Source organism: Melopsittacus undulatus, chromosome 4 (assembly GCF_012275295.1).
Source record: "Melopsittacus undulatus isolate bMelUnd1 chromosome 4, bMelUnd1.mat.Z, whole genome shotgun sequence".
NCBI lineage: Eukaryota > Metazoa > Chordata > Aves > Psittaciformes > Psittaculidae > Melopsittacus > Melopsittacus undulatus.
The window spans coordinates 17,868,522-17,883,881 of NC_047530.1; the positions used below are offsets into that span (position 1 = coordinate 17,868,522).

The 15,360-nt window shown below is 46.2% G+C and overlaps 1 protein-coding gene across 1 annotated transcript; it reads right to left on the reverse strand.

Annotated features, from left to right (window-relative positions):
- Positions 1 to 3,584: 3,584 nt before the first annotated feature.
- Positions 3,585 to 15,002, reverse strand: LOC101873582 (homeobox protein SIX4). The gene is made up of 3 exons (XM_031049319.2): positions 14,064 to 15,002; positions 11,897 to 12,585; positions 3,585 to 9,396 (listed from the first exon to the last, which is right to left on the reverse strand). The coding sequence occupies exons 1-3, from the start codon at positions 14,924 to 14,926 to the stop codon at positions 8,600 to 8,602; spliced, it is 2,349 nt and encodes a 782-aa protein (XP_030905179.2). The 5' UTR covers positions 14,927 to 15,002; the 3' UTR covers positions 3,585 to 8,599.
- Between the last annotated feature and the right edge of the window lie 358 nt (positions 15,003 to 15,360).

Genomic DNA, 15,360 nt, shown 5'->3' on the forward strand with positions numbered 1-15,360 from the left:
GAGTCTCAAAAGAAAGAATTTTTCTTTTTTTTTTTCCCCAGCCTTAATCTGGTCAGTGCTAGCTTCCACCTGCATGCATACAGCACACAAGACGATGTTTTTTAACACAGCCTGTATATTTGTGTGTCAGTGCAGATGTGCTTGAGTTGGTAATGGAAAAGTGTTGCCTTTTAGAACTGCCTTCTGATAAACCTACATGCTTTCCTTTGCTTAGGGAGCAGTATATAGCAAAATCCCCAGCATCTTCCTAGGACATGAGTATGCTCTTAGTTTGTCATTTGTTCTTGGTTTATTATTTTAAGACACGACTGGCTTAGGACATGCCAAGAGTATGCACAGCTCAGGCTCTGGACTAACCCATCCTCACTTCCTGTGAACGTATCTCTGTCAGCTCCTTGTACTTTGTGGGAGGTGAGTTGAACCTTTCTTGAATTGCCTTGATCTGGAAGTGTGTGGCTTTAGAGGCCTTCAGGGTCCATGTGGGCATCACCTTGATACGGTGATTCAGGCAGGAATGGTTTATTTGAAGCCTGAGTGTTTGCCAGCTCAGTGATTCTGGGGCCGGTCTAGTTATCGATAGGGCTTAGCTAGAGGCTTATGTGGCTGTTGGTCGGCATCAGAAGGTGGCTGTAGACATAGTAAATAACTGAAAGAAGCAACCTCGGCTTTGGCATAAGCAACAAGTCCTCCTGCTGCTGTCAGAGGGCATTGCGTCCGAGCCGGATTTGGCTCCTGGTGAGGCGGAGTGAGCCAGTGGGCAAAGCAACAGGGGGAGTCAGAGACCTGGCTTTGTCCTCTGCCTCTGCCACCACTGCCAGCACCCCCCTTCCGGGTAAACCACCTCTTCTCCCTGCGCTCCTCTCCCCTCCCAGCTCTGGTTGCTTTTATTTCCGTGTACTGTAAGCTCCTCAGGGGACGGGCTGCATTTTACAGCTGCAAGCAGTATAAGGGATACCACTAACACTGAAATAATTGGCTGTCAGCTTGCAGAGTAGAAAAGAAAATGGTGCGGTGTAACATTCTGGAGTCCTTTTGGGTAATAAAAGATCTATTGCAAAGCACTTTGGCTGCAACAACAAAGCTTATTGATTAGCCCGAAGTATTCCAAATTGGGTCTTTCTGCCCGAGAAGTAGCAGGATGAAGAATTAAAGTACTTACACAAGAGAATATTGTACATGAGTTATTGAGTAACTATCAGCTCTGCTCAAGAGCTGCTCAGTTCCTCTGGACTGCTTGCAACTTCTGAACATTTTATCTTTTTTCCTTCAGCATTTGCAGGCGTGTGCCAGCTTCTGTAGCATATAAACTAGGTGCTATTTTTATTGAATCTGGCTTTAATGTAGTAGATTTTTCACACGTGTGTTGGCTTTTTATTGTTGGTCTCATTCCTGAACTTTCTGGCACCTCTAAGTGTAAAGTCAGTTATGCACACATTGTTTGGCAGATGAATTCCTATTTCTGGGAATCATTTTCCTTCTAAAATGTATTTTTTTATTAAAAATGTGATCTGTATCCATAACCGAGATATAATGGCCTAAGACTCCAACCCAAAGATTTCTGCAGCCAGAGATCACCACAACAGGGGATATAGCCCTGCAAGAAGACCTCTGTTTTCCAAGCTTTGAGCATTTCTGTTAAAATCTTGTTTTATTGACTCAACCTCTACCTCTTGGAACTGAAAAATTCCCTTCTGATCTGGCACCGGGGAAAATCCAGCCAGAAACAGACAATAAAACCTTCAGTCTTCCAACACCGTCTCCCTTCCCAGCTCATCTCCCTGCTGTATCAGTCTCACTGAGCCTCTCTACTACCAGCTTTATCCCAGCTACTGCTGTGGCAGCCCCTGGTCTTCTCTCCAGCATCCCCAGGCCCTGTGTGGAAGGCAGGGGGTTGGTAAAGCTGGCTGACCACCCTTCCAAAGGTGCTGTCCCCTTTTTCTCCATCTGCACACAAGCTGTCAGGGAAGAAGTAACTGGGGCTGTGTGTGGTTTTCTCGCCCAGGGTGACCTGGAACACATCTGCAAAGCTCTCCAAAGTAGCAGGAATGTGCTCCGTTAGGACATGATTCATCCTGCATACCGCATGGGTGGCTGCTCAGGGAGAATTTTGACATTTGCATACACTGAGACTTTCCACTTCTTGGTTGCCTTCAAACCCCTGCACTTTGTCTGATGGAGCATGCAGGGCTGCACAGGAGCCCCCATTCTGGAGGGGATCTCTCCCAGGCTGGAGCTGACCCAGCAGGGGCAGTTCTCCCCCTGGCTGCATCATGGGGCAGAAATGAGAGAAGAAGCTGCTTACAGACAGATTGAAGGATGGCTTTAGACGTTCAGCCTCTGCTCCAAGTAAAGCTGGGATAGAGCTGCTGTCCAGGGGTTGACTGGGAATTTGGTATCTGCAGGGCAAGAAAATATCAGTCTAACTGCTGGGGCAAAACCAAAGCGTTGCAAAGTGAAGCACTATGAACGGGACTGAGTCATGAGTGTTGCTTCTGGGAAGGAAAAGGAGTTGGGCAACGAGGCAATTGTCTCTCTCTACCTTAAGGCTGCTCCTGCTTAACTGGATTTACCTTGGCAGCTGCAGAGTGCGAGCTGGGTCAACCCCAGGCGAGAGGTGAGCGATGTTCCTAGGGCTGGCGGCTGCTTCCTGCACTTTGCCACCCAGACTGCTGTCAGCAGTGCTGCATGGAGCCACCAGAACGCAGCTGCGTTAACTGGGAAAGACAAAGGAATGGTGGATAATGGTATGGAAAGGTAATGTCTTAAGTGATTAAAAATATAATTGTCATATACAACTGGTTCTGACTATTTTAAAAAACTGATCTCAGAGACCTGACCTTGCTTCTTATGGTCTAAATACAATTTAAGGGGTGAAAGGGTGGCATGTGCAGGCTGTTACGTATCTCTACTGTAAATGTACAGTACATATATACAGGTTCATGTGCTTGAACTTACTGTTAATCATTTTGGCACCAAAACTGTAACTAGGCAATCCTGGTACTTGGAGCACAGATCTAAAGTAATGTAGTAATGTGTTTAAATCCTTTAATATTGAGGGAACATAAAACTTCAGGCTGTTTTCAAACGGCTGTCAAAACCAAATCTAATACCAAACGCAACATTTAAAAGAAATTTTTCAAACAACACAAATCTAGCAGATAGGAATTTATCTACCCCAGAAGAAACTCTGACGTAGAAAGTGTCCCAATGCTGTGGAAGCCATGAGTAAATATTGACTCATCCTAACTAGTAGGTGGAAACGTATTTCAATAGTATCTATCTAATTATGGTATAAATTTGGTTTAGGACACAGATTTAATAGCTAGGTTTGATACAAAATATAAGATTCATGTTTTTTAATTTAGTATTTTAGAAGCAAAGTTAGGCTTTGCCAAAACCCACTCAACAGAAAATCTCATTCCAGCTTAAGTAGACTTTTGACCAACTTCCTGGTGAGCAGGTATTTCTAGTGGCCATCACCTTCACAATGAGTTGTTAAAAACCACCTCTACCTCAGACTGATTTTCTGATACCCAATTCAAACCTCCCACATTGTAGGCAAACAGAAATATTTACACAAGGTGTGTATAAATATAAAGTTTATTCAGTATAGTGTTTAGAAAAATAAGTTCACATCATCTCAGAATACAAATAAAACACTTAATTGTCCAGGCACAAACCCCTATTACAGTACAACAAACATACATACTTTAGATCTCTTTGGTTGGGTAATTAAGCACAGATATGTTTGATGACACACTCTGGGGTGGCATCACCTAACAGTGCAGTAAAGTCTTCTGATTATTTCCTCCTCTAATGTGTACATTCCGCTTAATTTTATTTTTGTTGTAAGGCACAATAAACCCATATCGCAGAAATAACTGGTTAGTTCTGGACAAACAGTACATGCAGCAGAAGAACAAACATCCTCTGAATGTGAATCCTGAAAGTCAGAAGATTCACCCCTTCCTTGAGTTCAGAAATTTAAGAAGCTACTTTTAAACTATATGAAACATACAAGTAAGGTATAAAATATCCTTCAAGATAATAACTGCTAGGAGATACAGGAAGACTTCAGGTCTCCTTGCTTGCAAAATGTCATTACCTTTGTTTCCAGAGTTATAAAACTACTATTCTTTATGAGATGCTTCTCAATCACAAGCACTCATGCCCCGGAGTCCTGCACACATATTTCATATGAAAATGGAGGCATGCACCTTCCTGGTTGTTCATCTGCCCTTGCTAAGAAAGATGCACAGGCACTGGTTCCTGTGCACACTGGCCAAATTCTGCCCTGCTTTATTTAGCTGAAAACAGTTATTGAGGTGAATTTGCAGGATTTGAAGAATCTGTCCATTATTGTCATTAATCTGGGACTGACAGTAATAACAATAAAGATGGTTCCAGCCTTTTTTTTGTGTGAAGTAGCTTTCTGAATGCATCTTCCTGAATCCACAGGTAGGGTAAAGCAGTAAATTAAAGAGGTATATGCTTTGATCGACCATGATCATTCAGCTATAACTGAGTGTCAGCCTTGTGCACTGGTTCATACTGCCACCATATACTGGGTCAAATCCATCCCTGATCCAACTCCAGTGAAATGAATGGACCATATTCTCAGCTGGTGTGAAAGAACATTAAAGTCAAAGGAACTGTGCTAGTTTAGCCCAGCTGAGGACTTGGCCAATAGCTGTCTGCGATTTATGTGGCTGAAATGTCCTTTTAGGTAAGACCACAGGAATAATGCTGCAAATAGTCCAGAAAGAGCGCCCAATTTAAGTTATTTCTGGCTCTCCACAAAACTCTGGGTGAAACAGAGGCAGCTTTAATTAGAAGTAGTAAAGAGCAAAGGGTTTTCTAACACCATGTTTTGTAGCATTTGCTTAAACTTTAAGCATCTTTTTCAAAGCTGAATCTGGGAGCAGAGAAGTAGTAGAAATTGGCAATGTTTCCTGTAAGATTTCCAGTGGACTTACAAATTGCAAACGTATATGAAGCTGAAATGATTCTTTATTCTCGTCTGTGACAGAGAGGGAGGGAGTGAGGGAGGAGAAGGAACACATATGCCAGATAGACATACCTTCCATTTAAACAACAGAATGTGTTAATAAGGACTGTCTGTGGAGCGTGGACACTCACTGTCATTTATGTGTGTGGGTGATAAGCATCCATACCCCCTAAACACCATGTAAAATCCTCAGTTTGGGGATCAGTGGAGCAATGCCTTATTTACAGCAGCCAAAGATCCAGCCCCAGACGCTTTTAGGGGCTTTGTGTACTGTCTATTTAGAGCAGTGAGCCTGCTTGAGGGCCACATAATAAAAACTGACCCTTATTTTACAGTAGGAGTAAAACTACTATTTAAATATCTATTTTAAAAACACTGTACCGTGCAATGAGTCTTTACATTGTGCATATGTACCTGCAGAAAACATGAGGTTATAACTACCTTAATCTGGAGGGAATGACACTTTCACTGGGAGAAAGAAAAACTTAATAATAAGTTACTTGATAACTGGAAGACTAGAATAGAATAATCTTACTTTGCCCCAAACCACAGCTGTTATGTACATCCTCCACTCCCACTGAAGAGTGGGAAGTCCCCTATTAGAAGTACCAAACACTCCAAAATGCACATCACTGTAACAACATACACAGTTTTCATGTCAACTGTGCTGCAAAGCAGTGAATTCAGAGGCTCAGTAACAACAAATGCAAAGGATGAAAAAAAAAAATAAAAGTAACAGGTACTGGTGGAACACCACAGTCTTTTCAGTTATGAGACCAGATCACATTAACAACTGATTTCATTCTGAAATACTCTCTAGCTTGCCTCCAAATATAGTCTGAGCTTCACCGACCAAACATTAAGCCAGAAACAAGTCCTTCAGAGCCACACAATGCTCTCCATTAACATGACAATGATACACAGTCCTTCCAATTTTCCAAACAGTTGCACAAATCCAGGCAAAGCAGCTACTGTTATTGTCATCATCATCACCTTAGTTTTATGTGTGAAGAAGAGGTGGGAAGCAGATTGCTCATGCTGGAACCCAGCAAACAGATAAACACGCAGAGAGAACTCTGGCCTATCTGGGTCCCTGCTCACGTGGAGATCCCCTGAATGTCAAGGGAATTTGTGCCAGGGGAAAATACAGCTCTATGTTCTGCTTGTGATAATCTCCACTTTAAAGCACTTGCCTTAAACACTCTTTTTGCTTGGGAGCACGTGAGGACAGCCAACTTCTAAGGGGCTGTTTCTGTTTGCAGAGCATCAGTGACTCAGTACAGCTGCACAGTGCACCCCTTGCACACTTGCTCTTCCCCTTCCCTGTACTTTTCCCTTGGTTCTGGCTTGCAGCATGGACTCCAGTGCTTACCAACAGAGCTCAGACTCAAGGTTCCACAGAATACCTTGCACGCTGCATTCAATATAGTGCAAAACAATAGCGAGGATACCTATGCCATGCTCATGGTGCACAGAAAAAAAACATTCCTCAAAGGCTTTCCACAGAACCAGTTAACAACCAAGACAGAAAGAGACTGGGATGTGCTGCTTATCTATTCTTTTTCCTTGCTGTTTTTTTTGTCCTTTACAGTGATCTTGTTTTGTTCTGAGCCTGGTTCAGAACCCACAGAAGCTTATGAAAACATTTTCCATTGCCTTCCAAAAACTTCAGATCAGGCCCCTGACGAAGATGAATACGTGCTTTAGTTATCGTATATATTCACATTAGAATAAAAAATAATAAAACAAAACCACAAAGATTAACGGCATGTCATTTTCATACATCTGCATTCTTATTATTAAAGCTTAAGGATGTGCTTTTCCATGCTACAGAAACTCCTCTGGAGGAAAGGTAAGATCTGTTCGACCTGCCCATAGCCTGCCTGCTTCTGTGTCCCCAGCAAGGCACAAAGATGCGAAAGGAGAGCCATCACCAGCCAAGCTGAGACCACGGCTGCTCCCACAAGCCCTTTGGGGCAGCTGCTGTTCCCACCATCAGCCCCCACGCTGCTTCTTCTGGAAGATTATATAAATGCACACTTGAGTGCACTCCTGGATGGAAGCCTGCTTGCAAGAAGAACAGCTGAAGCCCTCCCACACGGGCTTTTTGGCCAATGTGGTCCACGTAGACATGGGGCTCCCTTCCCTGGCCTACCCATCCAATGTTTCCTGCTCAGCTGCCCGAGGCTGGAGCCAAGACCTCTCCCTTGGTGTGATGGCTCTGCCCATGGTGCCCTGCTGACGTGGTGCAGAAGGACCTATCTTTGGCTCTCTGCACTGCTAGCAAATGTCACTCACGATGACTGAAAGACTTAAAACTCTTCTTACTTGTGCAAGCAGGGGCACTGAAGTCAGCGGGTCTACTTGCAGAAGTAAGGCATCATGATTTGGCCCTGAGGACGGGTATTTGCAAGTCAGTGTTTTTATTCCTCCTGCCACTGTGCTTTAGTAACAAAGATAAGGCCACTAGGAAGAAAGGCACATGGAATTCTGTAAAAAATACACAAAAAGGTTCAACTAATTTGCAAATTACTAACAAAACAAACAAAAAACCCCTGAACACAAAGACAGAGCGGGTAGAGACAGGGGCCTCCTGGGTTTGTGAGACTGGGAGTTCATTTTCTAGTGTCAGTGTGATTAACATTTCACTTTTACAGTCTATTGCTTGAAAAACTACAAAAAAGTAAAACCTTGTCAGAAATAACTATGCTTACTTCCTGCTCAAACAATAAAAATAAATTAAACAGCCAGAAAACATTTTCCTTTTCAATGCATTGTGTCTAAATTGAAAGGGAACATAGACCATAAATAAAATCCATTGTACTAATTTTAAAAAAGTCTCCTTTATAAGAACTAAAACAATATTTACATTCATACTGGAAAGAAAGCTTCCGAGTTGCATAATTAGAGTTTTAAATGCTGTTTTTTCTGGTGCACTGACAAAACGCTAGCTGTAGCACTTACAAACCTGTAAATGTTTGATGCAAGATTTTTGGTTCGAATGCAAGTCTGCTGGGAAAAAGCAAACACACCAGTAACAATATTATTGATGATTTTGTTTCACTTTTTAACCTCAAACAACATAAAAGCCGGTAAGGTATCGTCTTAAGAGTTCCTTAGAAATTTCTCAATGCCCATGAACTAGAAGTAAACAGCAAAAATGACTGCATAATTTCTACCTTTTTGGAGTGAGATTTGTGTTTTCTATCTAACATCAGGAGTGTATACTTACTATTGAGAGTATGTTGTACTATGGAGAGTTTAGTTAAATTATCAGGGTAGTATCTTGTAGTCAAACCTGTACCCATTCGTTCAGTACTTGCTCTGGCATTTTCTTTCTCCTTTAATCTGCTTAAAAGAGAACATTGCACGCAAACCAAGTGCGGCAACCTAATTCCATCGCTGGAGATTCCTCTGTACATTGATGCAGATCACTTAAGTGTTCCTCTGTTTTCTTTAAATGAAAAAAACCCCAACCACCAAACAACAACAACAAGAAAAAAACAAAACAAAAAAAGAACCCCACTTGGTGTTTGTTAGGGCCTCAACAGGAGACTTATCTATTAAAGACATAAAGCAGGGGAAAAAATGTTACAAGTCTTGCATATCTTCATCCATCTGAACTGTCTGCAGTTTGGCAAGTTCTTTTTTGTCCGTTTCCAGTTCTTCACAAACTGTGTCAACGATGTTACTCATAACATACTTGGATTTTGAATCCAGCATCATTAAATTGCCAGTTGACTTACTCTCAGCATTAGGTAAGAAATTCTCTTTGATGTCAGGTACAGCTTGCAGAACTAACCTGTGCTCTCTGACAAAATCTTGATGTACTTGTGCAGAGGGGTGGCTGACACGGTCACCACTTGTAGAAACTATTTCTCCAAGTGTGGGCTGTGCTGTGGAAATGGACAACAAATCTTGACTGGTAATGAGGGAACAGTTCTGAAGGGTTGCATAGTTAGTGTTGCTGATAGATATCACTGTAGAGGTACTGGTCACGGGTGATGACATGGACTGGCTCTCTGAAATACCAGAGTTCAGTTCTGCAGCATTTAAAAGAGTAGGTGGTGTGAGGGAAAAATTATGTGAAGGTGTTACATTCACTAATGAGGAAGCCAGGGACTGGAGTCCTCCGCTGGATATATTTTCAGAAGACATGTTTACATTTAGTTGCGTGCTCTGACTGACTGGCATCAACTGAGAAAACACAAGGCTTCTTTCCAGTCCTTCTTGCTTGACAGAGCCTACTGCCTGGCCTGAATTGGGAACTGTATAAACGACTGCACTTGGAGTGAGGGGACTGAAGAAAACCTTTCCCTGCTGCACTGTTGAAGATTCAGTTGTAAAAGTTCCCCCATCAGATGTGCTGGGACTTACTGAAACATTACCTAGAAGAAGGGAAGCAAAAGAAAGGAAAATATAGATTATAGTTTGCAGACGGTTGTGGAGACATTTTGTTAAGACATTTTAGTCTTTTTTATGTTTGCAGGACACACATACACTATTATATCATGCAGCACAGAATCGTGTTGTTTGTAACAGGTGAGAGAAAATCTGGTACGATGAAATAAAAACTGTTACTAGAAACTGCTTTTAGAAAGAAATTAAAAAAAAAGAGAAAAAGAGAAAGGGTTCTGGTATATTAGGTATCTTTCAGGCTCTCATTAAGGGGCAAACAGTCCTCAGCCATGTGATTAAAATGAACGTGCTTTGGCCTTCACTAGTTGCCACCACTCAATTTCTATCTAAAAATAGAAGCATGAAAGGCTATTAAAGATAGTTCAGTGACAGACTACAGCTTGTGTGTGGGAACTTGAGGCACATCACGTGAAATCCACTATTTCTGGGCAGAACCTACCTAAGCCAACCTGTAGAGAAAACAACAAAACCCAGTAACTTCTATCTGGCTAACAAGGCAGTCCATCAAGCACTCAAGAAGTATTGCCTTTCATCCCACTTTATCACTTATTTCTAAAAGCCTAACCCTACCACATCCATCACGCTGTGTAAAAATCATGCAGCAACTGCCTACACTTTTTGAAAGCCATAGCACTGATGCTGTAGTTAGACAAAGCAAGAAGAGGTGGCCAGAGATAATCCGAAGTTGGTTTTACTGGACATGCCATCTAAGTTGCCACTATAATTCCAAAAATAAGATACACTGGCTCTTGGTACTGGGTCCCAGTTCAAACACCTCCCTCTCACAAAAGCAGTTTAATTATAATTTTAAGAGGCTACAGTTGGAGACACCTAAAGTTTTTAGAATAGTACTGAAGATATATTTCTTCCCTGGGAAATATTTTAGCTCCCTATTAATTTATGGTAACCAATGACTATTTTTTGGAATATGTGACTTGTGTAAACCAGAGTAGAAGTGAGGCGATTTGAAGTTACCTGGTGATATCATTTATTGTACCTTACTTAAAATACCCTACAGCACACTGCAGTTGGACTAAACAGCCAGCTATCCATCCATCCCGCATTAAGAAAACCAAACAGAAATCAAAGCAGCAAATATGGGTCTTGACTTTTCTCTGCACGTATGGTGGGTCATTCTCCAGTGGGAATTCATTATTTTTAGCAATGGGGAAAATTTTCAGAGAGGACCTTACTATGAATTTTATGACTTTCAAACCCAATAGTTCCCCATTACTTAAGGGACAGATCTTACTTTCTCACCTTTGCTGGCTATCAGTTTATGCCTTGGAGCATGTGGATTAAATGGCTTTTGTAATGGCACATGGTATTCAGACTAAATGTCTTCTTTTTTCCATCTTGGTTAGGCTATGTACCAGTAACTTCCAGTGACCATGTGTGTCACATTTTAGGATCTAATAATTGTGCATCCATTTAAGACTTGTTTGTACACCTTCAGTGTTCCTTCTCATATCATAGCAAGAATCACTGCCTCTCTATACACATTTAATTCAAATAAGCTAATGTGAGCACAGTTTCATTTTCATTATAGTACTCACAGCTCCCGAAAGTAGAGAGATTCATTCAAGTTTAATCATTTTCATAATCAAAGATATTGTGGCTAATAAGTAATAAAGCTGTTTGGTTGTGCTTTATAATCTGCTTCAAAACAATGATCTGAGAACTAGGTTTGTACTCCCTGGGATTCTTCCTGGCTGGCTACAAGTTTCAGTCTATGGTATGTTAAGACAAACTCTAAAGCAAACTTGGGGAGGAGCCTGCACACTCGGCACGTGAACCTGCAATGACATATTTCCCTTGGACTGAAGACAGTTCTGTCCAAATACCCTCACATTTCACACCTACAAGCTATTGCTTATTTCTGTTGTTTCCCTGCAGTTTAATCTTTCTTAATTAGAGGACAGAAAATGTACCAGCATAACTGTTTGGTTGTGTTGTGTCTACAGTCATTGAAAATTTGCTTTTATGAAATTATTTGATTAAAAGAAAAAAAAAACCAACCCCAGAAAAAAAGAAAACCAACAAAACAAGCAAAAAAGCCAAACCAACCACCAGAAGAACAACGATGGTAACAATTTCCAGCTGCTGTTAATTTTCATTTTTGTGAGCCTTCTCATTAATTCAGTGGCAAATGGGAAATATTTTTAATTACCAAAACGTGTAAAATTTACAGATATTTGTGAAGGCCGGTATCACAGACTTCTGAGAACAGCACGAGATGAAAGGGGTGTAAATTACCAGACTTCCTTCTCTGCTTTTCCAAGAGGAGCTCAGCCTCATGTCACAGTCTGCTCATGAGCATAACACAATATAACGGAAGTCAAAAGGTATCTTTTGATGTACTGTGCATAGCCATGGTTGGAGGAAGGGTACCACAGCTTCTAAAATGCTAAGTGTGCCTGATTCCAACTTGTTCTCATACCTTTTACTGTTAAGAGACAAAACTTTTACCTTGTGAAGCTGCCACAGAAACAGGAGGCAGCTGCAGAGAAGAAAACCCAATGCTTCCGTTCAGCAGCTGGCCATTTGTTCCGGAATTGGGGATCTGGACAATGCCATATTGGTTTATTTGGACAGGAGCAGTAAAAGTAACTACAGAGCCTCCATCTTGTGAAGCAGCAGTTTGTATGCTTTCCCTTTTCACCTCTGAGCTTGGTATCAATCCCGGGAATGAGACTGGGATGTTGCTGGGGCTGAAGGTGGCTGCTGTGGCATTGGGGACCGAAGCTTGAAGGAGTTTGAAGTCCTTAACATCTTCTGATGAAGATGACAGTATATCAGTAATGGATACCCCATTGCTCACGACACTTGATGTGGTTTTGGGCGAATTTAAGGTAACAGTCTGCGAAGCCCCCACGCTGAGTCCATTGAGAATGACACCATTGGGTCCCTGAAGAAAAGAGCTACCATTGAGAAAGACGGGAGAGGTACTGGCAGGCACGAGGTTTCCATTCAACAAGACACCAGATGAGCTCAAGGCTATTTTAGTGTTTCCAAGCTGCTGCATGTAGACGGGCTCCATGTGGCTAGGAAGGCTGAGACTGGTAACGCCATCAGATGAGCTGGAGAGTGGATGGGGAGATAGATCCTCCTGCCCCTTACTGGATTCATCTTCTGTGCTAGGGTTGCCATCTGACTCACTATGGGAAAAGATGAAGAGATGACATTGCATTACCACAGCGTGCCAGCAAGCTCTGCAGCTTGGAGGGCTCCTTGCTTTGATACAGTTTGTGAGAGTTTTCCGAAAGAGGTGGGTTTTTTTTTGTTTTGCCTTTGCAAGGCACTTTTAAACGAATTTCAAGTCAAGGGGAAGGTTTCTTAGAGAACTGCAAACCAAACTTTCACTTAAGAGAAACTTTACAGCCTGGGTTACGAACATGTACATAAATCTCTCCCCCATCCAAGTGACCGAAGGGGGCTGCCTCGGGCCTCCCTCCGCCGGCCCAACGTGCCCACACGTGTGGGAAGGGCCGCAGCCATTTGGTAAATCCCCGGGCGGCACCAGCGGGAGGGAGGTGAGAGCGAACAGACCGGGAAGCGCCGCCCGACCCCGGGGGCCCGCCACCCCAGCCCGGGGGCAGGCCCGGCCGCCTCGGACTGTGCAGGGGGCCGGTGGTGCTGGTGGGCGGCCTTTGTGCCGCGCCCCTCGGGCCGCCCCAGCCCCTCCGAGCCCCTCCACCGGGGTTGATGTTTCCTGACTGGTCCGCCCTCCACTGCATTTTTCGGTCGCTCCCTCCCCCTCGGCGCTCGCCCTTTGAAGTGTCCTGCGGAGAGGCGGCCGCGGCTGCACAATCGCGCCCTTGGTTGAGAAATGCCTTGGGGCCCTCCGCCACTTTTTTCCCTCCTTTCCTCCCTTCTCCCTTCCTCCCCCCTCGCCTCTCCCCTCCCTTCCCGTCCCTGCCCCGGGAGGAAGGAGGGGGGCGGGAGCGGGGAGGTCACCTCCACCTGCCTGCCTCGCGGCGCCGAGCCCCCGCCGCGGCCCCTCCGCCAGCGGGGAGGGACACACGAGGGGGAGCGAGGATCCCGGGGCGCGGGCGGAGCGGGGCCGGGCGGGGGAGGCTCTCCCGCCCCGCGGAGAGTGAACGGCTGGGGGGCTGGAGGCAGAGGCCTGCGGCCGGCCGAGTCCGGCAGAGCCGCCGCTGAGGCCCGGCGCGGCCGGCCCCGCTTCCCCGCTGAAACCCGAGCCCGGCCCGCTCCCGAGTCAGGTTTCAAAACAGAGCGAGCGGCGGGACCCCACACCCCCGCGCGTCCTGCGGCCGCGTCAATGATTAACTCTGTCAGGCGCGACAATTAAATAAAAACAAGGAGTGGGGGGACACAAACACTCCCCCCTCCCGTCCCCGGAGCCCCCCGCGCCGCCGGTGTCCGCGGGCTCCCGGGACGAGGCGCGGGACGGTGAAAGGGGCGGCGGGGCCGGGAAGTTTCCCCGCGCTGTCTCGGCGCGGCTCGCGTGCCTGCGTGCCCGGGCCGGGTGGGTGTGTGGGAGCGAGGGAGCGGGGAGGAGGAAGGAGGGGAGGACGAGGCGCACAGAAGGTAAGCGCCATGTTTGCAAGGGAAGAAAGAGCCGGGAGAGGGAAGGCAGGCGGGAGAGGGGGCGGGGAGGAAAGTTTGCCCTCACCTTTTGGACTGGGTCTCGGAAGGGTTGCGGTCCCGCTGCCTGCGGTTCTTGAACCAGTTGCTGACCTGGGTTAGGGACAGCCCGGTGATCTTGGCCAGGTTGCGCTTCTCGGCAGGCGAGGGGTACCGGTTCTGCTTGTAGAGCTCCTTCAGAGCGTTGCGGGACTTCTCCTTGAAGCAGTAGACCGTCTCCTCGCCGTCCCAAATCGTCCTAGGCAAAGGGTATTTCCTCCGCAGCCTGTACTTGTCCACCGCCCCCAGGGGTCTGCCCCGGGCTCGCTCCGCCTCGGTGTAGCGAGCCTTGTACCAGAGTTCCTGCAGGAGCGGGTGGTTGGAGGAGTCGAAGTTGTGGCTCTCTAGGATGCTGTAGAGCTCGGCGTAGATACCCTGGTGGAAAGCCACCAGAGCCCGGGCTTTCATTAGGCTCTCGTTGCCACGTAGCAGATCGCTCGGGGGCAAAGACCATAGGAACCTGGCTAGGCGGTCCAGGTTCCCACCTTGCTGCAGCGCTTCGCAGACGCAGGCGACGTGGTCCGGGGAGAAAGCCAGGGGGGTCTGCGAGGAGGAGGAGGAGGAAGAAGAAGAAGAAGAAGGAGAGGAGGCAGCGTGGTGATTCCTGGCCAGGAGTTCCGTGTGGAGCAGTACCTGGTCCGCGGTTCCCTCCTCCGTGGCGGCGGCTGAGCCCGTGTGCTCCATGGGGAACGGGGCCGCGGCGGGAGGGGGCGGCGGCGGCGCCGGGTTGAGGGCTCCAGCCGCGGCCCCGTCGGGGGACACCTTGCTGGCTTCAGAGAGGATTTCCATCACATTTTCCTGCTTGATCTCCACCGCGCTCGTGATCTCGTCCGTGGAGGAGGCAGAAGACATACTTCGGTTTGTTTGGGTTTTTTCTCTTCTTTTTAGTTCCCCCCGTCCCCTTCTCCCCCCTTCCTATCTTTCTGTAAAGTCCACTCCTCCTCCTGTTTTCGGCCGGCTCTAGCCGATCAGGTTTCCTCCCGGCCACGCAATAACCATTAAAGATAGCTGCTATAGCAAAGTAGTATAAACGGGCTCCTCTCCGCAGCTCCCCCCCAACGTGACTCCCAGCCCCGCTGCAATACTATATGGCACCGCAGCCTGCTGGCCCGGCCGCGCCCGCCCATTGGCTGCGCCGCGCCGGGGGGGCGGGGGCTCCCGTGTCTCCAGGGCAACCGTCAATCAAGCGGCCCCGCTCCGCTCCTCTGCCCCCTCCCCACCTTCACCTGGAGAGCGGTGCCCCGCTGCAGGGACGCGCCGCGGGCGAAGGGAGGCGGGCAGTGGCT